Source organism: Corapipo altera, unplaced genomic scaffold, assembly GCF_003945725.1.
Source record: "Corapipo altera isolate COAL_440 unplaced genomic scaffold, ASM394572v1 180, whole genome shotgun sequence".
Taxonomy (NCBI): domain Eukaryota; kingdom Metazoa; phylum Chordata; class Aves; order Passeriformes; family Pipridae; genus Corapipo; species Corapipo altera.
The window spans coordinates 6,870,117-6,896,171 of NW_020884915.1; the positions used below are offsets into that span (position 1 = coordinate 6,870,117).

Sequence of the window (26,055 nt, forward strand, 5' to 3'; positions counted from 1 at the left end):
ACGTTTGTTTTTTCTACAGAGGTCTAATCTCTTAAACCTGTAGATGTTCAAACAAAATATTTTAAAAGTATCAATTTAAAAGAGAAACCTGGGACTTTTGAATACTTAATACTGAATGTGCCACTTATGAACTGTGCCTTCTTTTGGGCTGCTTTGCCAATGCCCTTATGGCGATGGTTAAGAAAATACAGTCCCGTGGTCTGAACCAAATGTTCAAATTATTTCACGTTTTCATCAACTTCTTGGATACGATTTTCTTTTTTTTATTTTATTTTTTTTTAAAGGTCATTGAAATTATTAAGTAAACTGAATTATTCATACTCACCTTGTTCAGTATTTTTTTTAAGTTCTGTTTATTTCTCAGGCGTTGTATGGCATTGACAAATTCTTTGTTCAGTTTAAAGGAATGAGTTTCAAATTCTTTGGGGAAGGTAATTGGTCACAGTCCCAAGCAAGCTGAGTTTCTGGTGGCAGAGAAGAGAAGAGGGAAAGGGAAATAAAGACGTTGCATTATAAAATCTGCTGGGTATTTTTCATATATATTTCACCAACTATGAGTAAGATCTGTTGCTAATTTAAAAATAATAGAGCATAAGACCAGAGTGTATGAAGTTATAGTGAGTGCTGAAGGAAAAGAAGTTTTTAAGCTTGACATAATTTCCTATTCATTCTTTCACTTAGCTTACAATAGGGAGATGAGGAAATGGTATATATTACTTCCCTGAGCCAGAAGATGCTTAAAAAAAAGTCAAAAGGAGGGAACTTTTGCTTCCACTATGGGTAGTGTTCTGCTCCTCTTGTTTTTTACTAGTAATAAGCTGTTTATGGAAGAATATTTTTCTTTTAGCTCTTTTATATGCTTTAGTGTTAGTGGTTTGGGCTCTAAAATTGGTTTCTGGAGAACTCATAGTTACACAAATTCTGTTTCCTTGTCATTCAGATATCTAACTGTAGGGAAAGCAAATCCTGCTTTTTACTAGGCAGTTACCATGCCAGGGATTACATGGAGAGAAAACTGCAACACGGAGATCCCTTCTGTGAAAAATTTGGATGTTTGGGTTTTCCTGAAGCATTTGTAGAAGCAGGTTGCAAAGTTGTGTAGCATGTGTTGATTCCAGTTTACAGCTGATATTCAGTTTCTGAATCCTTCTTCGCATATATTGGGAATTGATCTTTATGTGTGTTTGGGGGGGGGAATCTGGAGTATTTTTCAAGTGCAAAGGAGACAGAGCTGGGTATTGAGTTCTTTTACAGAGTGAATTGTCAGTATTTGACTTAGTTGATGTAAAGATATTTTTCAGTTTAATAGTTGTGGCAATTTTTGTGAGTGATGAGCAGTAACAGGATGAGAATCTGGTTTCTAGGTGTGCTGTTGTCTTGGTGCTGCTAATTAGATGTGACATTGAGCTGCTGTTTCACTGCCTGCCAGCAACTTGTGCCCTATAACCATAAATAAATTGATTTGATGTGATGTGTTCAACAAAATAACCAGAAATAGATGTATGGTCATGGAAATCTTTACTGGTTATATAGTTTGTGTGTTTATATTGCAGTGTTTTGTCCAGAATTTAATTGAAAACAACTCAGTGTGGTTTGGCTGCTTTTCTAGGTACAGAAGGATTATTACATACAAAACCTTGGCCTTCTCGCAGCAATTATTTGGAATAAGCTGGATATAAATCCTCATCTCTTCTGGCCTTGGCAATTTAGAATTTCAGAAGAAAAGTGGTGGTCTGGTTTTCTCGGGCAGAGGGTGGGGTGGGGGTTGTGTGCCACAGGAACTTCATTTTGATACAGATGGATCTTCTATTTAGTCTCTGAAGAGCTGTTATGATCATGAATCATTTTACTCCATCTGCTTTAGTTCCTTTGGGTTTAGCTAGTTCAGTGGGAACGTGGGACTCCGAGCACTCGTTGGGTCACACAGGGTATTATTCAGGCTTGTGCTTCTCTTTAATAGCCATCTAGCCATTAATATTGATGAGAAATATGCCAGTTGCCAGGAAGAGAGTGTGTTTGTGCAGTGCAGAAATAACAAACTGTTCACTTAAGTTCTGTGATATTTCCAGTTGTATAATTCCATTGGTTCTAGGTACATCTGAAGTCCCTGTTGCTTTGACTGTTATTAATAAGAGTGTAATCTGTGTTACCTGCAAGGGTTATGGTTTGTAAGAGTGTGGGTTTTATGTATTTTTTGCACAGTGCTGTGTAAGTAACTGTTTGATGATGTTGCATCTCTAATAAGTGGGATCCCTGCGTGATCTCCTCAGTGTTGGTAGGAAGCCCAGCCTGATGATGCTGTGGGAGCTGAGGGCAGTGCCAGGGGCTGCAGGGCTGGGGCAGCAGGAGGAGCAGGCTTTGTACCTTGGCCTTGCCTGGCACTGCTGCTGCTCCCTGGCCCTGCCTCTGCCAGCACCGAGCAGGGCTGCAGCAGGGATTCTGCTCCCATCCCACGTCCAGGGGGTTGCTGAAGAATCCCGGGCAGGGAGTATGAGAAATAAAAATACGGTTTTTTGTCTAAGTAGGCGTCTCGTGAAGTTGTAAGATATGCAAGCTCCAAGACCTGAACTTAGGTATCAGGGTCTCTTTCTGCAGGATAAGGGAAATGAGAAAATTCTTAAAAATTCAATCTTTTAGGGCCATTTTGTACACGAGGTTGTTCTTCTCTTTGGGCTAAGAACAAAGGAAGATCCGTCACCTTTGACAGGGGATAACTTCCAGCCAAGTGAGATAAAGAGAAAGCCCCTTTTCAGAGAAAAGACACCTTTTTAGGTAAAAGTGAATACATTAAAACTTATCTGAGAGGGGTGGGATTTTGTGAAGCTATAAAATGTATGGAATTTAAACCAAAGGTGTCTTTTTCCTCGGAAACTCTGTGCGAGGAAGACCCAACACGTTGAATAAATTCTTCCTGGTTTCTTTGTTCCCTAAGTTTATGCCTTCTTTCTGAATTTAAAGAGAGGGATATTTCCCCCAGGAGTGTTTGTGCAGCTCCTGCTGTGCATCGTGCTTCAGGTGTAGCTCTGCAATTAGCATTACCCTTGTTCTGAAGAAAACACTTCTGCTCCAGAATAAAATCAGCCTCTAAGTAATGCACTTGTTCTTTCCACCAGCACTTTTCCATCAGAAATGTAACTTCTGAGCCCTTGAAAATGTGACTTTTAAGCCCGTTAATGAGATCTGTTACTTCTTTCTAATGCATATAAATTATGTTTTATATCTTATTTCCATGGAGACTAGCATCTGTGATGCATATTACTGTAACTACAGCAGAGAATAACTTTTCATATTTTTAGTTTTGGTGACAATATCCATGTCAGTATTCAGGTGGTTAATGCTGCTGGGTCTGATAGTCCAAATTGCCAGGCAGTTTCTCTGTGTGCAGAAAACTCTTCACAGTGTATATTCTTTCCATTGTAAAGAACTTTTACCTGATAGTCCAGTACTTTGAGTTTATTGCATGAAGATTGATAGTAGCTGTTTTATCACTGTTGATTAGATACTTCCAAGATACATGTAAGTAATTACTAACTGTTTTAGAGGGTTTGCTTTTAATGTATACACTTGAATGTTTTTTAGTTTTTTTGCTTCCATCTGAGAGATGAACAAAACCCTGCATTGACCTCTCTCTCACGTGCACAAACTCATAGGTTCTCATTGATTTCTTTTATCTCTATGTTGCAGTGCAGTGATTCATAACAAATTTATACAGAGAAAATCATGAACTAGGTGCATTTATTTATTGGTTTGATGTCACACATGGTATTACTCATGAACTTAATATCACTAACCTTATTTCAGTATTTGCCATTAGAATACCTGATTTTTGCACAAACTCTATGATGACTGAGTCATGCTTAGGCAATATTGGAGGAAACCTTTTTCCTATCAAAGGCATAAATGGTGATATAAGATTAGGGGGAAAAAAAAATCAATCTTTTCCATTTTTTCAGGGCCAAAGGAAATCATCACAGTTGGGTTTAATAAAGGCTAAAAGGATGTCAGTGAGTAAGAGCACTTAAAGAAGAGCTACATTGGTGTTTGTACTAAATTGCTCTGCAAAGAAGAGCTCCGAGGAAAACTGAAGGCCTGCATTTTCCCTGCTTTTGACACTTCAAAGTTAAATGCAGGTTTTTTGCTGCCTTGTTTGTCTTTAACTCCTCCATTCACCTCCTGTAATTACTCTAAGAATGCCTCAGCAATTCATGGTAATTGCTAAACAGTTTTGCTTTTTGCATGTCTTTTAACCTGGTTCACCATTCAGGTGGAAGGTACTATTTTTAGTGATAGCTCAGTCAAAGAGTACTGGGCAAAATAAGGGAGAGCTGCTTATTCTGGTCAGTAAACGAGCCTCTGCTGGATTTTGCTGATGTCAAACGTTCTCAGTGCTCATCAGGCAGACATGCAGATGTTTAATTTCCCTACGATGAATTGTCACATTTATTTTCAGACAAATAGCTCATGATGGTGAAGTTAGACATGTGCATAACATTTGCAGTATTGTGGCCTTAGTGAATTTCTAGTTTAAATAGGATCTCGGTCCAATATGTAACTCACGTCAGAATGAAATTACCTTCATATTTTTTAAATTGTATTTTTTTGTTTTTACAAGATATCATGTAGAATAGAAAATAATGGGGCCCACTAGCTTGCTTTAGAAGATGACTAATAAGAAAATATCAAGATATGTATCCATAAATGTACTTCTTCCTAAAAGTGAAACAAAGCAAACATGAAAAATGCAGCATTTGTCTGAGATAGCTGTGTCTCCCTGTGCACAGACCACAGTTCATGTAGCTGGAAAGATTAACAGCAAAAGGTCCAACGTGCCACTTCTGTTTTTTCACTGTTTTATTGTCATTAAAAGTCTGTTTTTCCTAATGTTCCACAAAAAGCTGGTGACTATTCCAGACCTTTGTAGGAAAGCAGAGCTAGAGTCCATCAAGCCTGATGTGTCTTTCTATGACACATTTGCTGTACAGACTTTTTCATAAATAATGCTGTTTGATTTTGAAATAGTGTGTGCCACACTTATTTTTTCAATTATTTTTTAATTAATTTTTAAATTTTAATTAATTAGGGTGGCTGAAATATGATGTACCCATTAATGGAGAATTCTGTCTCTTAAACACTGCTGCCGGTATAGCTTGGAGAAAATCCTGTGTTGTGCTAAAGATACTTTAAATGGATAAGACAAGATTAAAACCAGTGGAGAATAGTAAAAATCTGAGACACTCTCAAAGCAACTGAAGGCAGGTCCACGCTGCAGCACTGCACTTTAATATTAATATACCTGAAATAATTGGGCTGTACAAACTTGCCTGTAGTAAGATTTAGTGCTGCTTCAACATCAGACTCAGAGTGGGCTCACTCATTCTGTGCTGACTAATTTGCCATCAGAACACAGGCCGGGTTTAAAGTCAGCACATACATTTTGACATTTAGTCACCAGAGAGAGTAGGAACCAATTACTTACTGGCCATTTCCAGATGCCAGTAAATGTAAGGAATCTTTTGAAGGCAAAGGTGTTCCATGTGTGTGTTGGGGGGGGGTCGTTGGTTGGTTGCCTTTGGGTTTTATTGCTTTTAGTGAAGGGGAGAAGAAATGGGAAAGTGTGTAGGTCATGTGCATCATCTGCTGAGTGGGAGAACAGTAACCACAATTTAAAAAAAAAAAAATCTTCTTCTGGAGCTGAGGCTTTTTTATGTCTTTAAAAGGTCCAGTGCTATTAGTTAGTTCCTAACTTTTCTCTCAGTGTTTGAGGGAAAACGTTTTCTCTAATGTTTGAGCTCAAACAGTTCCTTTGGAAATGGCTGTAACTCCTCTGCCAGCAGTGGCCAGAGCTCCCTGGAGCATTCCAGGGCTGTCACACAAAGCTGGCAGAGATCCTTGTGATGGGAGATGAACACCTGAGTGAATCCTTAGCGTTAGAAATGGGTAATTTTATAAAATTCCTTCCATGGAAACATGAAGAGCCCACCAGCTAATGATTTTAGTATCCACCCAGTGACACTCAGACACAAAGGTGTACCAGTCCCAAAAAGCTGTGTACAGTGGGAATGGCTGCAGTGGCACCAGTGCCTGATCTGCCAGGTACTAATTGTGTTTCAGTGCGTTATGTGTGCTCCAGCCTGCACACAATTCCAGCTGGGAGGATACAGAATGAAAAGATGTGTTAAAAATGGGGGAATTGCAACACTGGCAATATTGAATTAAAAGAAACAAGCTGAGGAACTTATTTTCTGATGTTACAAATATTTATACTAGAAAAATTATGTAAGTGATCAGTCTCAAGATGATTTTGAGTGTGTGCTGATTCCTTTGCTTTGTTGATGAAAACGATTTTCAAGACAGAATGTGGAGTTCAGAGGCTTTGGTGTGAGAGGTGAGCACTGTAAAAGGTTGACTTTTTTAGTGGATGACAGATTGGGCAAGTGAACGTCTGCTCAGCCCAGCTGTGAGTACAGAGAAACCCTCGAGAGTCGTGGGGCTTTGGTGCAGAGCAAGAGCTGCAGTGGAGGAAAGCAGAATGCAGTTACTTAAAACTCTAAAATTTGAAGGCTCAGCCTGGTTGAGAACCCCCTGCAAACACTTCAGTGAGCGTGGGGTAGAGGTGAGGGGTGGTTTAACCATCAAAGTGGCATAGAACAGATTAAAAAACTGTGGTTATGCACCTAAATAAATTCCCTAATACACCCGTGGAAACAGAAGTCTGATAAAACTTCCATATTTTTATATTCACTCAGTCCTGTTTGCCATGAAATTTTGGTTTTATTGGTGGTATCCACTTATGGGGAAAGCCCGTTGTACAGTTATTAGCTTTTTCAAATTTATTTTGGTTTTACATTTTAAGTTTTTAATGATATTATCAAATTTCTTCTTTCAGGCAAAACAGGCAGAAGAATGTCTGTTTGGTAGTTGCTCAGTTGTGACTGTAAAATGGCTTGTGCAACAAGTTCAACAATTGTTCAACAATTTTTTTATAAGCAGATATTTTTCTTTTAATTTCTTACTGAAAGTTTAATGTTTTATTCATATATTTAAATGTGTTTATAAATTAAGTAATTTTGGAAAAAAATTACACACCTCCCTCCACTCCCCATTCGAGTATATCTAGAACAAATACATGTTCATTCAACATATTTATCTAATATGTTTTGTCAAGATATTAAAAAAATGCTGGGGGCAAACAGCATGTTTGTTGAAATTAACTGGATCAATGTAAACCTGGGAATGGGGTAAAAATACATTAAAGTTTCCAGTGGAATCTGATATTAAGGGTGTATATTTCTTTGGTATGGAGGAAGCATCACATAAAAAGAAAGAGTATATTAGTTATTGTAGAAATCTTGATACAAATTTTGGAATAGTAACAACATTAGACTTAAGATTTAGTTTCAGTTATGGAAACAATAAAAGTCAGATTTTTATTCAAGCAGTCTTTTGTTAATTATTCGAGAAAAGTATTCCACAAATCAGTTTGTAAATGTGTTTTCTAGTATACGTTGGTTTCTTAAAATATGGTATTACTTTTAGGTGTGATGTCTACTGATGATTTAAGTAGCCATGATTTAAGTATTATCTTTTGCATTACATTACCCTCAGCCTTTTCCTTATGAGTAATTTGTAATTAATGCCTGTTTCTAGTGGGGAGAAAATAAATATTTTAAAAAATCAGTTTTCAAGGTACAGTTAATTTGATTACAGAGCTTATGTCCTTTTCACTGTTTGTCATGCTGTAAAATCTAGTTATTCTGTTAATATTAGTATGGCTTTTGGTTTTTTTTAAATCTTCTGTCAGCGTGTTTTCCCATTCCTGAAGCAGCTGAAGGAAATGCAGGGTTGAGGAGATGAGGCACATGTCCAAGGTAGCCACTTCTCGGGTTTGTTCTTGGCAGGTCTGTGGCTGGGTTTGCAGGATATCTGAGTGCAGCCTGACCAGGGAGGAGCTGGGGAATCCCAGCCTGTGGAAGGAGTCTGTGAGCAGGAATGTTCCTGATCTCAGTGCAGCTGTGAGTGCCCCTGGGTGTCAGTACCCTGCACACACCTGAGAGTGAACAGTTTGTGATGCACAACCAGCACTGACCTCCCCGACTGCCCTGCTGCTGGAGCAGCCCGGGAACAGGGGCAGCTCTGGAACGCACAGGGAGCTTGCTTCTCTGTCTGTTGTTGGGACATTTCTGTGTGCCTGGGGAATGAAAGTGTGTGTAAGCATTGGTTCCTCAGGCAGGTTTACACCACACACTTCCCAGGCAAGGTGGTTTTCTCCACTGTTTCTGCAGAACACGGCGGGGGTTGTTCTGCCCCTAGGACAGGAGGGCTGGAGGAGAGTTTGGCAAAGGTTTGTGCTACTCTGGCACTGTGTTTTTGGGCTTCAGGGCTGTGTCACAAGGCAAAGGAAAACATCTACTCCTTTTCTAAAGCATAGATTTGAAATACTCTCAAAGCATTTTAAAAAATTCCTCTTTTCCCCCCTTTGTGTCTGGTGTTCCTAAGGAGCATATCCTGAGTTTGGCAATACCCGTTTCCTTTCACTGTCTCCTCTGGCCTGTGCAAATAATCTAGCAATCACTTTGCTGTGCAGCTCGTGTATAATGACTACAGTCAATAATAGGATTGAAAAAAGCAATAATATTAAAGTCCATATTTTAAAGATATATGCCCAAAACCTTTTTTCAATAATACAAGTATCTGGGTCTTCAGAACAGAAGAAACTGCTTCCCAATTTTGCACTTTAATGTTTTGGGGTTTTTTGACATGAAATATTCCTTCCTTTCCTCTCAGCACGCAGGGTTGTCTGGGAGAATGTAATACTTTGCAGACATATTCACAGTCATTATCTCTACTTTTTCCTCCAAACACACTAGACTATACCTTGCAAGAATACCAAAGTGCACTTTGGCAACTCGGATAGTTTGGATTAAAAATTAAAACCCAGATTGTTATCTATAGTACAGCACTGACATGGATTCAGTTCAGTTTTTGATACATACAGGGTGTTACATGCCCTGATAGGGAATAAGAAGTATTTGGAAAACATCGTTCTTTTAGTTGGTGTAAAGTCAATAAAATAAGATTTCTTATTTGTACTCTGGTGATCAACCTTTTCTTAGCATTTATTCAAAAGAATGTGACATGCTTACTAGATTCTAATAAAGATTTACAATGTTAATGATTACAGATAGTTAAGCAAATATGGAATACTATTTACACAGTAAAATTAAGCTGGAAAAAAAAATCCTATTTAGTTCCTGAAAATAACCAGTTTGGTTTTTAAGAAAAAGTTTTATGCACTAATTATCTTGCAGTGGCTCAATTTTGTAACTTTCTGTCTTTGTGTGCATCCAACAGTTTTGTAAGTTTATCTGAACGATGTCGCACTCTTAGTAAGAGGTTGTTATATGTACTTTTCTAGATGTTGCAATCTCCGTATTCATTAATGGACATTATTTATTATGTCTTAGAAATGCTGAGTGGGAGTTCTGTATCTAATGTTAATTTATGTTCCAGTTATGAGAATACAGTATTACTGGTGACATTCTTACCTCTGTATTCAAAAACGATCTAACTTCATATTTACAGTTTTGGAAGCAAATAGTAAATGAGATGGCATCACATTTATCTGTTGCCTATAAAAGGGATGTTGATTTATCATCCCATTGTATTTGCCAATTATTTCAGACTGATAATTTAGTGAAGCATTTGAAGATGAAAACTGCATCATTTTTTTACACTCCTGTAAATATTTGGCCATTTCAATGGTATTAACAGGCTGTAAACTTCTGAACAGTCACTGTGTAGCTGTGGAGTCTGGTCTGAGTATGTTTAAAAAGGTTTAGAAAAATTAGTTTTCACTGCCATTCGACTGCTGGGCTTTCAGGAGGCCAAGGCTGGGGTGAGGAAGGGCTGTGAGACACAACCTCATTTTCTGCTGCATTGTGTTTGCAGAGCACACATCCAGTATTGAACTGAGAGCAGCGCTGGGTTTTGCTCTGCAGTGCCTCAGACTCTGATGCATAGAAATGAACTAGAGCCTGTCCTGGGAAATCGATGCTTATAGATTTTGTCCTGGAAAAGTTGGGCAGTCACAGCTCCACATCAAAATGTTTTATTAATTTTAAAGTGAATGGACATTTTGTGTCCTCTTCTCTTGTTGTTGGTTTTTTTGTTTTGTTTTGTTTTGTTTTTAAATAATAAATGATCTTCCTTTTTTTTTTTCCCCCAGGATAGTCATTCCTGTTTTGTTACATCTTAATCTCAACAAGTATTTAATCAATTTTCGGGAGGCTGCTTAACTTTCTAAAAAATGTTACATTTTCTAAGTTCTGTGACACGATTTAGCTCTAACTCGTCCAGTATAAAATAGTTTGAATGTGTGCCTGTTGCTGACAAGTAAGTAGTAATATCTGCTTTGTCTTGCTCCTTACTGAAATAACTACTAAGGTTTTCAGGAACTACTAAAACAGAGCTATAAATCAGGTGAAATTAAAATAAGCTTGCTTTAATACAGTATAGCTAATTGGTTAGTTTTTCTCCCTTGCAGCGAGCTTCCTTGATAATAAATGTCCTTTCATTACCCACAGTTTTCTGCTAACCTTCCAGTAGGTCTTTGGCTCTTCACATTTATTATCAAGTCTTAATTTGAGGGGGAGGCAGAAAGGCATAAAGTAGCTGTGCTGGGTTTATGAAGGTGCTTGGGTTTGTGAGTGTACTTGTTGAGGAGGACAGTGTTTGAGAGCTTGGAACAGCCTCTACCTGCCTTGCAGCCAGCCTGAGATATTGTGGTATTACTTGCAGTTGCCAGAAAGAAAAATCAAGGAAAATATTCATCTGGTTTGGGTTGATAAATAAAACCAGTTTACTTCGTGAGAAAGCTTGTGACTGTGCCAGAGTTAATAAAAAGTTGAGATGAACTTTGCTCATTATGTTCAAAGGCATCTCCTTCCAAAAAACAGCTTTCCATCAGATACTGCTGAAATATTGGAAGTCTCCTTGCCATCAGTGAGTCATCCCTGTTGTAATCTGTGCTCTGTGTCCCTGCATGGGAGCCAAATGTTCCAAGATACCTTCGGAGCTCTGGTCCCAGCTGGCCCTCAGTTCTTTCATGTGGTCTCTTCCTGGGGGAGGAGGGAAGAGTGAAATGCTGGGGATCACCTCGGGGGTTTCCAGTCCTTTGCAGTAGGGAATATTTTCACTGTTAGATCATCCACTGTGGAGTTGTGCTCAAAGAAGTCCTTGGATTCAAAGGGACGCTCAGGAGGATGAGAATCTGTACTGACAAACTCTCTAAGAAAGAGCTTGTGGGAACATTTTTTTCCTTTTTACTATCCAATGCTGCCTTTTCTCCATATCTGCTCCTCATGCATTTTGCCATGACTGCAAGTACTAACAGTGCTTAGAAGCCACTGCCTCCTTTGTTCAGAACACTTTGTGTTGCAGGACCAGCTCTTGTTTGCCTTCTGACCTTCCCTTCTTCTCTCAGGCTTGTGGCTTTCTGAAGCAATCCTACCACTCTGTGCCTCTCCTTGAGTGGAGGAGAATATCCCCAGCTGTAAAAGAGAACAGCAGAGTGCTGTGGGGTAACTCCTGTGGCAGTATCACAGTGGCCAGGGTCCTTCAGTAGTTGGATGTTTTTCTGCTCTGCTCAAAGACTTTTGGGCAAGAGTTCTCTCATGTTGCAACCAAACTTGGAGCAACGTCTCTTCTGCAGTGATGCCAAACCAACAGGCTGTCTGTCCTGATGGGCCAACACTCTAAACATGCTGTCTTACTAATGAGCTCCAGTTCTGGGCATTGAGAGCCAGAATGTGAGATTTCAGACAAAACTATATATCATCATAATAGATTAATCCCTAAAGGAGTGTAATTAAATGGCCAGAACAGCAGAGTGTGAAGAGGGTCCGAGGGTTTTATTTTGGGGTTTTTTCCCTTCACTGTGGTGCCTAAGCATCCATTTCTTTCCTGAAGTTCTCTCTCTAAACAGCTTTCTTCTTCAGTGGACTAACAAAAATTAGGGGGAAAAATGGTTATAATTTGCTTTTCAGCCCTTAGTAATTTTCATGTTTGTCAGCATTCCTTAAATGAGAGTTTACTTTCTGATCTTCATTATGGTAGTTTCTTCTCAATTCAAACACAAGGATTTGGAAAAATGTTTTCAAGCTTAATCACTTACAGCAAGACTTACAAAGGAACCATCATAGGAAAACTGAGATTTGAGTACTTGGACTCTGAGCAAAGCTCAGAAATTATGGTTTCCTCTTTGTTTGATAACTATGCAGAGCTATATTCTTGTGATTTTTGGATGTTGTTTTCGTTGTAGGTTTGCGTGCTGCCACAGCAAATTCATGTCATTTGTGGTTTTGACAGTTAAAATATTCAACTAGTATTGTTTGAAATTGTAGTAATTCTTCATGTTGTTTCCATACAACACATGCAACATTTGTGAATTGCTAGCTTAAAGCTATATTGTATATATAAATAAAGGATTAAACAGAAGAGCAATTCTTTTTTTTTTTAATTTCTGTCTTCTTTCAGAGACATCCTTTTTCTTTGTTTCTTAACATTTAAGAGTCTATTATTTAAATTTTTTAAAATTTAATTATGCAACAGAGTTTTTGGTGTAGATGGGATTGAAATTAAAACAAGCAAACAAACAGAAACCCACCCCAAAACCCTACCACAGTTGTTTCTGTAGGCAACTAGTTACTTCTTTGCATTCTAGAAAAGCCTTGAATCTGGGAACTGCAATTAAGCTCATATTAGCCTTGTTATTCTGACATACATTACTGGGTATTCACAATAGAAGTTTGAGAAAAAAGATTAGGTGACTGTGGGAAATGCAGAAAATTGGTGACAAAGCTTAGAAAATTAATGTAAATCTGCTTTTTCAGACTCAATGCTGTTCTTAAGCAAACTGCTGAGGAGCATAACATATTTATTTATGAAAAAACTGAACAACAATTAGCAAAAAAATAAGATACGGTGCTTTTAAGATGATAGGAAAGGAGTGAAAGCCATGCAGCCAAGGGGAGAGCCATGTACTGACATTAAGGAATCCACTTTAGCTGTGGAAAAGCCACTGTACAAAACTAAGTAAATGAACACATCCTCCAAAGAGCAGGATCAGCTCCAGACAGTTCAGACATCCACCACTGAACAGCCCCAGAGTAAATGCAGAGGGACAGAGAGGGCTGTCTACCTGAACTCACTAAATTGAAACCAAATATAAACTTTCCTATGGAGGCTTTCTACAGTGTCTGTCTTTCTGTTCTTGGGAATCAAAAAGGCAAATTAAATTTCTATCCTCGAAGTTGAAACATATGAGTTCCCCTTTCAAACAGAGTAAATGTTGATGGAATGATAGTAGACAGTCATTTGAAACAGTCCAGAAGGAATGTGCTTTAGGGGGAAAAAAAGGATATTGTTGAATTCATTAAGGACTGTTTTTATTAAGAAAAGGTTGCCAAAGATCTCGGACACCGAGGTCTGTAAACAATTGACCACTACCAAGATCCGTGCAGGAGTGTGATGTGAAATTACTGCAGAGATTGCACCTCAGTCTGCTCTTTCTTTAACAATAAGGTGTTTGAGATTATGGAGTTGAAATTGTGTTTATCTTGCAATATAAGTATGAGGAAGGGGTTTGCAGGAGAGGGTTTGAGACTTTGAAGAAGTTTCTTAGGCTATTGCTAATTGAGATTTGTTTTAAATATGCTTCAGCAATGTGTAAGTACATAATAGTTTTCTCACTCCAAACACCTTCATGTAGACTACTGAAGAGCTGCTCATAGTACTAGGTTTTATAACACAAATGTGGTATTCAGAATGATACCTAGATTGATGGTACAGTGCTCCTTTTAATAAAACTTCTTCCCAATGAAATGTACAATGTAGCTGTGTTTAGTTGTAGCTTTTTTAGACTGGACCTTTTTGTGAAGATCTCCAAAGGTGCAAACTTAATGGGCAGACAGTTAATCTATTAGGTGAAAATCTGCTCAGTGAAGTCAATGCGTGTCCTCATGTATTTTATTTTTAATAATAATTTGCTTTTAATAACAGCAATTATATAATTTTATTTTAATTTTATTTAAATAGTATAATTTTATTTAAATTATCATTAATAGGCATGATGATAATAATAGTAAAAACAAAGCTTGCAGACAGCTTAGCTGAGATACTTTTGACTTCTTTGTCTCTAGGCAGAACTGGTGAAAGGGAATCTCCAGAGTGTGGGGCTCACGCTCCGGCTGGTGCAGTCCAAGGAGGAGGATGCAGGACACGTTGTCATCGAAACTGTGACTCCCAACTCCCCTGCTGCAGCTGCTGACCTGCAGAGAGGAGACAGGCTCCTGGCCATTGGCAGTGAGTAACGGGGCAGCTTTTATAATGTCTTGCAAACTGGGAGGACGTGTCTGCTGTTCAACTAGAGTGCCTTTCTCAACAATTACAGTTATGCCTGGCAATCGTAAGAAAAGCTAACATTTATGTATTTGTGGTCACTTTTCTTGCATATTTATTTACTCCTTGCTAGGTAAATCCAAAATAAACTTGAATGCACATTTGACAAGAACAAAACCAAACCCCAGACAAACAAATAAAACCCTCTAGAACAGCCAAAACATTCGTGTAACTGTGCTAACAAGGAGTTTAACGTTTTTACCTGAGAGGTTTTACAGACCAGAGCTTAACAACTACAATGAGTTCTTGTGATTAGGTACTGCCTAAATCCCCATTGCAGTACTCCAGTGATTTAAGAGGATCTTCAGTTGCTTTGAACAGGCAATTGATGACTGATTTAGAACAAAGGAAAAGTAATTTTTACTTATTTGGGCTGTGTGCTCATCAAGAGATTTTTAGCTTGCCTGTAATTTTTGAATCTTACTGTAGGCTGGAGATACTTTAAATGACTGGAAGTTCTGATGAGGAAGATGGTTCAGTTGGCTCTTCAGCCCCACTGAGAATGTAGCATCATGCCTATAATTTACCAGCTTATTGGAACTATCTTCTTTGTTAGCCTGCTTTGTTTTAATTACAACTGTATTTAAAGATACCCATCTTTTTTGAGTCCTTTGTTAAATGTCTGCTGCTGAAAAGTCCAAACTTACAGTAAGACAATCAAGGTTAAAAATGTTAGCATATCAAATCAACAGTACTCCACAAGATTACAGTATTATTAGGAAACAACGAACTGGGTATTTGTTATTATCTTTTCCAGCTCCTGAAGTGATATAGTTATATAAATAAAATGAAAGAATCCATCTGTTAAATTTCAATTAAGCTCTGTCATAACTGATTTTCTTTGTTAGTGAGCAACAGTGTTTGTTGACTATTTTTGGTCATCTAGATTGTTACCATAATTATAATTTAACAATTTTTGTCTTTTTTTTAATAGGTGTTAAAATCACATCAACTGTCCAAGTGTTGAAGCTCATTAGACAGGCTGGGGACAGAGTTTTGGTCTTTTATGAAAGGCCTGTTGGGTATAATCAGCATGGTCCAGCACTGCAGGATGGATTTGGACATTTGGAAGACACTGCATTCTTGGCACCGCCAGAAGATGACCAGGCTAGTGTAGCAACTGATGTGGATAGCAGAGATTTTGATTCCGAGTTTGAGGACCTGGCTTGTGAACCACCTGACCAAAAAGAAGATCCGCCAACAAATCCGAGCCCCAAACGCTCAGTGGTAATACTGGCTGCTAAACCTCTGGGAACTATTTCCCCGATCCTGAATCGGAAACTGCACTTGGGAAGTCACCAAACAACACCAAAACCGCAGCAAAAAGACATGGCCAGAGTGGCAGCACCCAGAGGCAGCGAGAGTTCAGAGGCGTCACAGCAGTCGGGGAAACAGTCACAAGGGTCCAGCACTAAGCCTCCTGTGCCACCTAGGCCACAAAGTAGGCCTAGTTTTTCTCCCAGCGAAAGCCAAAATGTGTTAGAAACTGCAGGTGTATGTTCTGATAAACCAGAGAGGCCACCTCCGCCTACAAATAATGGAGAAAAGTCTACAGAGAAGGTAATTAAAAATAGTGATCAGCTAGAAGACCCAGCAGTATCAAAAGTAGTAACAGCACCAAAGCAAGATCCATTAAAAGATGGACTTTCAGAAACTGCACGTAGTAGCAAAGATAGTGATGATCATCGACCGTGGGAATCACCAGAAATTCCTTATAAAACCCGGCAGGGCCGATGGCCGAGGACGAGAACATCCTCCTGTCTGTTTGAAGTAGAAGGATACCATAAGTACCTTAATGTTGCACTGTGGTGCAGAGACCCTTTCAAAGCAGGTGGTTTTATCTGCTTAGGGTATGCAAGCATAAAACTTGAAGAAATTGCTTTAGATTGTATAGCTACATCCTCAATGGAGTTTGTTAGGACATTTAAACTGGCTGCTCCTACCCCGAAAGCAGCAGTCAGTAGAACAGCACTGCGGAATTTGACAACCCATAAGGGTTTCAATGAAAAATTTTGCTATGGTGATATAACTTTGCAATTCAAATACTTAAAAGAAGGTGAAGTAGATGATTCAAGCGTCGTTCTGGAGAAAGAGAGGGATTGTCACTTCGAAGAAGAAGCTCGTGCACTTCAGAAAGAGGATCCTTTCTTGGGACAGGTTCTTACGGAGCACAAGCATAACTTTCAAGATACTCAGTTTCAGAATCCAACCTGGTGTGATTACTGCAAAAAGAAAGTATGGACTAAAGCAGCTTCACAGTGCATGCTCTGTGCTTATGTTTGCCATAAAAAATGTCAAGAAAAATGTTTGACTGAGATGCCCTTTTGTGCCGGAGCTGAGAAGCGACCCGATCGAACTGTGGGAGGTGGGAGAGCAGAAGGACAGGAGGCTCCCCCAGCCACGTCCTCTCGTGTGGATTCGGAGCCCAAGTCTGTGAACAGAACCACGGGTCTGACCAGGCATATCATCAACACGAGCACCCGCCTGCTGAACCTGCGGCAGGTCCCCAAGGCCCGCCTGGCCGAGCAGGGAGCAGAGGTGGCTGAGCCCTCGCCAAAGCACACCCCCAACACCTCTGACAACGAGAGCAGCGACACCGAGCTGAGCGGGCCCAGCAGCCCCTCGAAGCGCGCGGCGGGCACCGGGATCAAGCTGGTGCGGAAGGAGGGCGGGCTGGACGACAGCGTCTTCATCGCCGTCAAGGAGATCGGCCGCGACCTCTACAGGAGTTTGCCCACAGAGGAGCGCTTCCAGAAATTGGAGTTTATGTTGGATAAGCTGCAGAATGAGATAGACCAAGAGCTGGAAAATAACAACTCGCTCGTTAAAGAAGAAAAAGAGACGAGCGACACGAGGAAAAAAGCCTTGATTGCTGCTGCGCTGGCCAAGTCGGGGGAGAGACTGCAGGCCCTGACGCTGCTGATGATCCACTACAGGGCAGGCATCGAGGACATCGAGTCCCTGGAGAACATGCTGTCAGAGCGGCAGGCCAAGAGGGGGACTAAGGATTCCGAGGAGTGCGGTGTAGCAGAAGAGATGGATGGCGAGGATGTCAGCCTGACGGAGGCTCCGACACTGACCATCATATCGGAAGAACCGGTTGACCCACCTCAATCAATAGACTGATATTTACAGATTTAGTCTTTGAAGGAATGGACTGAAAGAATGCTTTGCACTTAACTCCAAACACACACAAATTAAATTAAAACACTGGTGTAATGTATGTGTCCTGCTTCTCCACAGTTAATTGCTAATAATGGTTCTTCTCCAGCTACAGCACCATCATTTTGTTAAACTGGCTGGTTAGAACTACATCTTGGGGTTTATATTGGAAATTTATTTTTAATAACTTATTTTTATTTTTTTCTAATTATATGACCCTACCATTTCACATCAGTGTGTGTGATTTCCTTAATGTATTACGTGCCCCCACTTCCCCTCCCCTTATTTTTGTTTTTTTAGCTGTTGTTTTCAATGGGAAACTGGCAGGATTTTCAAAATGTTTAGTTTCCATTGAACGATGAAAGCATTATAAGCTTGTTGCATGCCTAAGCTGATGACTGACCCAGAAGTCACTGAGGGGCCAGGCTTTAAGTGTTGATCACAGTTTTATTGTATGTCTTCTCCATAGTTGTGTATTTTTTGCCAAACATATCGTGAAAGCAAACAAAAGGTCTTCACTTCTCGTCTGTTACTAATACTGAAGGTAACATTGCATATCTTCTGTTTCCCATCTTTTGGTTAAATACAAAAACTTTTCATAGTTTGTGATTAACATGAAATATAGTAATGCTATGCTAAAAAAAATCCTCCTTAGAACCTTGGGCTATTGTATCCTGACTGAATAATATTAGATATCAAAGTACATGCTGGTATCTTGTAATAATTGGGAATATTTTTGAGATAAGAGGCTGGTTGCCTTCCAGAAAAAAAACATATGTTTAAGTGTTGTTGTATGATCTGATAACCTGATAAAGGAAAGGTGGTCTTCATAAGAGTTGGAGGTTTCATTGCATTCTGTAAAAAAACATGTAAGGATGGTTCAAGTAACAGAAAAAAAAGGAATATTTTGCTGCAGACTATCATTTTGGAAAGCTTAAGGTACAAAATAATAGCTCAACGTGTTCTCTAAACACTTTTGAGTAGTCATATAGTGGTAAGTTGCATTCAGCTTCTCAGACAAAAGATACAGTCTGAGGACAAGGATCACCTTTGTCAGCAAAATGTCCTATAGTGTATATAACGTTTGATTGGAGTCAGTATGTGAGTCCAGTAGAGATGAGGCAGAAGTTCAGCAGCTGCTTCAGAAAAGAACTGTCTGGTCTTGTGCTATGTGTAAACTGTGGATCTTAGCATATCCTGGCTAAGGCCATTGTTCTTATTTATTTCCTGTAAACGTGTCTTTGTTTCATCTTCTGTGTATAGAAGTTTTGTACAAAATATCATCTTTATTTTAGGTACTGTGCTAGGTACTCGTATCATTATCACTGGTATCGCTGGTAGTAGAAAAAAAAAGCCTTTGTGGGAGTGGAGTTTAAGATGGTAATTAACTCCTTTGATTTTTGAGGTCATCTGTAATGTTGTACCTCTCCTTTGGATTTGCTTCTCAGTTTATTCTGTGATGGGCAAAATTAAGAAGCAGTGGTTTTCACCATGGAACAGCATACCTTGCTTCTAAAAAAAAAAAGGTTACTCCATTCATGCAACTACTTGCACTTTTTTGTGAGTTCTGGGCAGTTGATACTTAGTTGACGTATGGAAAACACTATCCATGCTACAGTAGGCATGTGACACACTCTGAAATTAAGCTTCAGCAAATAATCGCACAAAATCAGCGTTCCTTACTGACGAAAAGTTATTTAACCTGTACTTGCTTGAGATGCATATTAAGAGTTCCCCACTCCATTTCTCGGTGGCTTACCATTGGTGGTGATCTGCATTCAATCCCCAGCAGTGTTTGCTCTTATGGACTACTATAGAGGTTTTCAAATATATCCAAGTGCTTCATTTAAACCCTGGTGCACATGAAGGAGCTGTGAAAACAATGCAAATACTGATTTCAACAAAACATTCATGGTTTTAAATTGACTCTTGTAACACAGTGGGTAAGAAAAGCTGGATATAGTTTTCCTAAAGTGTTGCTGATGATGATGATTGTAAGAGGAAAATTAAACGTAGTGCAATATTTTTAAATATACCGAGTGGGAAAAGGGCAAAATAGTTGTATTTTAGTGGTAAGAAGGAAAACATAAATTTCTGTCTGGCATTAATTACAATAAACAGTGAATCTCGAGGGGGAAATTGTAATTCTACATTCCTGATGTAATCTTTGCTTTATGCTTGACTGTAAATAGCTGAAAATAAAGAATACCACAGAAAACAAGAATATCTTGACTTAATGACATCTGAATGGGTGGCAGCTACACACATTTGCAGAAAACCTGCCTAATATGATTTTGTTGGCTATTATTTTATCATGAGAATAAGCTTTAATAAAATAGTTTTGCTAAATTATCAACTTCTTTGCATCGTGTCAGTATTTTTTAAAGATTTCTATTGCAGTAGTTTGTCATTTAAAACCACCACTTGAAGGAAAGATCTTTGGGAGAAAACCGCTTTTTGCATTAACCTCAAACTGCTCGATTAATTAGGCTTTTACGCATTTTCTCTATTTGCATATACATTTATTTTTATTCTACACAGCTTAATAGTAGGCAGATTGCTTTCAAAATGGTGATTTCAGTTGATTCTTTGTGTAGCTAGAGAATCTTATGGAATGCTAAGGACATTTGTGGGTTTTTTTAAGACCTCTGAGCACTGCACAAATAAGAATTTAGGGCAGTAGTGGTGATAGTGACGGCCACCAGAGTTACATCAGGGGAGAAAATTGTTCCCTCTGACTAGCTCTGTCCTTCAGAAAATGTTAATGGATGCTAAACAAATCCTTACTTCTTCCTAGCTCATCTTTATCTATCAGCTTTTCCTTGTAATTCCCTACCTGTATGCTGGGGTTTTTTTCCTCTCAAATTTGAAATAAAGCATTTGTGGAAGTTTACAAATGCAGAGGAGGAGTAAGTAAGTCATGAGAGAGAATGAACTAAGTGACTATCACACGTGAATTGACACAGATCAAAATATGCAAAATAGGAAAGAAGCCAAATTTTTCCCAGACAGAATGGAAATTTTTGGATATTTTCAGCAAGTAAAATTTCTTCCTGGCTGTCAGCAAAAAGTTTTTGGTTACTTATTACTCCAAAAATCCAAACCAACTGCTAAATATCTGGGTGTGGGGAAAAGGGGCATAGAACGTGTGAACAGGGGTGTCTGTGTGGCTCTGAATTCTGTCTTCCTCTGACTCCTGCAGGAGCAAGAGCAGAGGGAGTCACCCTGAACCCTGGGGTCTGCTCAGCAGATCAGGGTGAGGGGCTGCTCCCCAGGGCCCAGCAGAAACCTGGCTCCATCTGCAGGAGGGGAATGGGAGCAGTCAATCCAGCCTTTGCTCTTCTCAGAGTCGCGTTGCAGATTAATACCAGCTCCTCCTTCGTTTTGATGTGCTCAAAAACACAAAACAAAGCAATAAAGTCAGCCATTATGTGCTTTTTAAAAATATAGGTGAGTTTCTATGTTTGAATTGCTTTCATACTTGTGAATTTAAGCAATACATTGATTAATCAGCTGGCAAAAAAACCCCAAAAAACATGTCCTGTAATAATTTAGAATTCTAACCTTGGTATGTTGTTTCAAATTTAATTGGATTAACAATGGGGGGTTGACCAAAAGAGTTCAGTGGAGTTAAGTAAAATGACTTCTCTTGGGGCAAAGTAACATCTGAGCCCAATGTAAATAGTCATCAACCTGCACAATCGTTACTTGCTCTGTGACTCAGAATATCACAGATTTTGGGTTGTGCTGCGCTGATATCTGTCATCTGCGAACACCTCAGCTTGGAAGGAAGGATTTCCCTCTGTTACATATGTCCAAAAGAATGCAGTTGAAAATACACCACTACAGAAACTCTGGAAGTGGATTTTTTGAAATCAACCCCAGGCTGTATTGCTTGGCCTCTCACACCAGTTCAGCCTCTTGGGAGCTTTCTTCGACTTCACTCCTATCACAGGAACTCCCAAATGTGTCTCCTGGTACTGCACATCTTGGCCTTACCTATTTCCAAATAGTTAAATCTCACACCAGTAGGCACATGACAGACTGATTTTGGAAGTATCACAGTCACTTAAACCATGTGTTTATAGCCTGGAGTGAAAATAGTTGTCCTGAGTTACAACTGAACAGCTCTGAGGAGTTTTTTCCCACCACCTGAAATACTTGTTGGCTTTCCCCCCTTGGTAAAACACAATGCATAAGGCAAATTATGAGGGGGATTCTTTCTTTTTTAATTTTTTTCCACTTTATTACAATAGGTCATGAACTTCTGTCAGATGACTTTATTTTAATGTGTTCTCAATGTGTAATTATTGACAGAGCAATACTTGAAGTTTGATCCACTATATTTCTCATATTTTCTGACCATAGTATATACGCTTTACAAAACTATATGTAAACATAGTATCTATGCTGTAGTACATAAAACATCTGCAATTACATGAAAGAAGGCACATAAAGATTTTAATTTTACAAGTGAAATGATACACCACAGATGAGAAGGACATGGGGATTGTTTTAAAATGCTTTTTTCCCAAGTGGTTTTTCTAAGTGCAGATAGGGACTGTCTAATACTTTACCTGTGTTGGACTGTGTCCCCAGATGTTGAGATTTAGATTGGCAACAAACTGGTTATTTCTTCCATTTATTTTTTTTTTTTTAGCAAAGTTGATAATTTAACTCACTTTAAAAAAATAAATATATATTGAATTTCCAGCTGTGTATGCAAATGCATGTAAAAGAGTAGTTTGTTTGAACTGCTTAAGTTAGCAGCTCACTGTCAGTACCTGCTAAGACAAAATACTGTAATACTGCAGCTTTCCTTAACAAGTCACTTAAGATGCAACTAAAATAAAGTCGAGATACATTAAAAGAGTCAAAAGATAGAAATATAAAAGGGATCCTCGTGCTGTTCTCGCTCCCTCTAAGGGAAAGGAACAGTGCATACTCACACCTTCTTGGTTACCTGGAGTGTGTTTGGGGGGGGCTTCCTATTGCATAACTGGTTGATTAAAACTTCATTAAATACTACCAAGAGTAATACACTCCTGTTTAACATCCTGTTTTTCCCAACATTTCTTGAGTGGTTCAGAGAGAGCTCCTTATTTGAGTTGGCAAGGAAATGGTGCCTTTTATTTATTTTTATATATATTATTACAACCTGAAGCTGATGAAAAAAGCGACAGTGCTGTCCACGCTGAATTCAGCCTTCAGCTCCTCTCAACGTACTTACAGGGGTACCACTTTAAAGGATTCAAATTGAATGGGTTTTCCTTCAGCTTTGCCTTTTTTTTTAGGTTTCCAATCAGATTAGAAAGAAGGCTCTTGACAGTAACATATGACTTCAAATAAAATAGGAAATACTGTCAACGAGTTAACTTTAAAAACCAAATAGTTAAAATTCACATTTATACAGATTTATACTACACATTTAATAAAAAATATAGTGTAATATTCAATAAAATTAAATACACAAAGATTAACACTATACAAATCCTCTATAAAAGCTTTTCTCCCCTTGTAAGGCGGTTAGCAGTCTGCTTGATAACCACGGGCAGTGAATAATATACCTTTGGTTTGTTTGACCATTTCACTAGTAAATGTACAGTACAACTAAAACCTATTTCTGGATGAAATGTTTCACATGAACCACAGCATTTTGTACACCAGAATATGTTATATGGCTTTTCTGTTATTCATCGCTCTCATATTCTTCTTCTTCACCTATGGGGTAGGACTGGATGTTGTTCTGGGTGTACATTTTTGTTTTCACAGGACAGTTGTGATCCATGAGTATTGCCTGAAAGAAACCAGAGGGTGAGCATTAGCATTTCTGCTTGGCATCCAGCTGAGCCTGGGGCTGATCCAGCACCCAGCCCTCGTGCTGCACCATCCAGGGATTCACCTCTTCTCTCTGGAAGCAGGACCCAAATTCCAATTGGAGTAAATCAAGTCCATAGGTCTGTGGGAGGTGGGATCTTGACCCTAAAGACATCCCCAGCAAATTTCTAACCAGTATTCCAGCCCAAGTGTTACTGAAATGCATCTGCCTGCTCTCCAGTTACAGTCATTTGCCCCGTGTTTAATCTCCATTAAAGGCGGGGTGGGTGGTCCAGGGGAGCCCTCCTGCCCCCAGCCGAATCACCTGCACTGCTTTTGTCCCCGACCCCCCTTTCTGTGGAGAAACTCCAGAACTCCATGACCAAATATTTTGCCTTGTCACCCATGGCAAGCTAAAAGTGATTGTCATGGTGAGGGGCCAATTACAATATTACATTCTTTGGGATGAATTTTCCGATGACTTTTGGAGCAGCTGTGTAGCATATTCGTGCTGAATGTGATTAAGTTTGGGGTTTAATTAATGATGCAAAGAGCACAGTGCTGGGACCCTCCTTTTGACTCTCTTCAAACGGGATAGAAATGGCACATCAGGTCACTGCCATCGGCCACCCTGGGAGCAGGAGGAACTGGGCACTTACAGGTAGCTTGGAGGTGGCAGACCCTGGAGGGGTTTGGAGCCATGGGGACAGATCCTGTCCCTTCAGGGGCTGCCACGTTACAAGTGCAGCTCTTGGCAGGGACCAGGGTAAACCTCGTGGAGCCAGCAAAGAGCAGCAGCTTTTTAGTGGTGTTTTCTTTCTGTTCCTCAGCCTCAGTCAATGTAAAAAAACCCAAACAAACTCAGCCTGCTCACCGCCAAAGGTCATGACAAGGGATTAACTGGGATCTCTAGGATTCTGCAGTCCAAATATTTGTGAAACAGAAGGTCTCTGGCCTCACCTGTGCCACTATTTCAGCGAGATTCAATTTTCCACCTTCTGTGCTCCTGCCATACCAAAGTGTGAGCAGCATATCTAGCAGGTGCTGTCCTTACCTTGCAGAGATGTGGCACTGCTTAAAAAGCCATGACCATGCAAAATTTTCCTTTCTTTTCACCTGAATAAACAATTAACAACTACGTTTTGGACCCAAGTCAGCCCTGTTCAGAAAGTCTGCTAAAGGCTGTTAGTCACAGTGTCATTTTTGACTTAGTCCTCTTAGCCCCTAATTTTAGGGATGCATCACAACACGTTCACCTGATCTGAGGCTCATCCCTAAAGACCCACTGCAGGGCTGGGCAAGATGCTGGTTTGGCCAAGAATCACTCTGCTTGCACATCACACAGTGTCTGGGGAGCACTGCCTGCCTTAAAAAATTAAGGCATTGGCAACTTTATACTTAAAAAAAAAGAGGAGACCTGTGGTACAGGTTGAGTAAGAGAAGTCATCAATGGCAGGTGAACAGTTTGGAGGAAGAAGAAGGAGGAAAAAATATAATGCAAACCATACTGTAGAGGACCATGGGAAAAAATAGGTTGAGGCATGGGGAATAATTTGGTCAATTGGTCAATACAGTTCTGGCTCTTTGAGGAAAACAAAAATGCATTTTATACTGACTCCCCCAGAGCATATGCTGCTGCAGAGGAATGTCTGCTGGACCCTGTTTATTGATAATCAAATGTGTGTCTTTGTAACCTGTAACAAATAATGAGTTTGTCTTCATACATCATGGACATAAAAAGAAAGGGGAGTTCATTCCAAAGATGATGCTTGAGGGTGAAATACACTGTGCTGGTCCTATTTTGAGGAACTAAGAGGCAAAGATGCAGAAATAAATTACCATTTGTTTCACAGAAAAAAAAAAACAAAACAAAACAAAAGAAAGAAGTCAAGTTGTGCTTACCATTTTCTCCTCTTTGGCAGGTGGACTTCGAAGGAAAAAGCACAGGGGAGCGAAGAGGATATCCACAATCCCTATAATTGTCATGAGCCACGGGAATCCAATGGCCTTTGCAATGGCACCACCAGCAGAGGGACCTTGTATAGATAAAAACCCATTTCTGGACATGGCTCAGGCACAAAATTTGCAGCAGCCACTTAAACAACAGTAATTTTATATACAAAACTCCCGCTTTACAAATTGATTTGGGGAATGTAAGGACATGTTTGTACTTATAAGACTTTCCTGGCTCCATACTCCACACTCACTGAAGAAATTAGAGATGTTCCTGAGGGCATCTGAATCATGCACTCGAGGAGGCAGGGGGTCAGTGGGGAGTTGTCCCTCTCATAGAGCACTGAGAGCACAGCTGTGGTGGTAGTTTTAAATGTTCAAGGACTCTTTCCTGGGAATATCCTGCATGTGTTCAGTGCCTGACAGCTTCAAGTCTCTCACAGCTGATGAAGTGAGCACGACACTGTGGCAGAGGAGGGGAGCAGATGCCAAACACCATTCCCTCTGCTTTATTTCTTCCAGGAAATAAGAACCTGTGCTCATAAAACCTGCAAATGCCCCTGGGATTCACAGCTGGCATTGCAGCAGATCCCCTGTTTCTGGCTGTGCTCTCCAGGCAGCAGAAGGGCACTCACCTATGGCAAAGCCCATGCAGAGGGGCACTCA

The 26,055-nt window shown here is 39.6% G+C and overlaps 2 protein-coding genes across 2 annotated transcripts in view; one reads left to right on the forward strand and one right to left on the reverse strand.

Annotated features, from left to right (window-relative positions):
* The window catches only part of PDZD8 (PDZ domain containing 8), a gene marked incomplete at its 5' end in the record, with an annotated part of 58,759 nt that extends 38,784 nt beyond the window's left edge, over window positions 1–19,975 (forward strand). Inside the window, 2 exons of the mRNA XM_027655198.1 lie at window positions 14,199–14,361; window positions 15,392–19,975. Coding sequence (XP_027510999.1) covers window positions 14,199–14,361; window positions 15,392–17,583 — 2,355 coding nt within the window. The remainder of the gene's footprint in view (window positions 1–14,198; window positions 14,362–15,391) is intronic.
* A 2,289-nt stretch (window positions 19,976–22,264) lies between these two features.
* SLC18A2 (solute carrier family 18 member A2) overlaps window positions 22,265–26,055 on the reverse strand; it is a 28,573-nt gene continuing 24,782 nt past the window's right edge. Inside the window, exons 14-15 of the mRNA XM_027655325.1 lie at window positions 25,339–25,472; window positions 22,265–23,416 (exon numbers count right to left, since the gene is read on the reverse strand). Coding sequence (XP_027511126.1) covers window positions 23,309–23,416; window positions 25,339–25,472 — 242 coding nt within the window. The 3' untranslated portion in view covers window positions 22,265–23,308. The remainder of the gene's footprint in view (window positions 23,417–25,338; window positions 25,473–26,055) is intronic.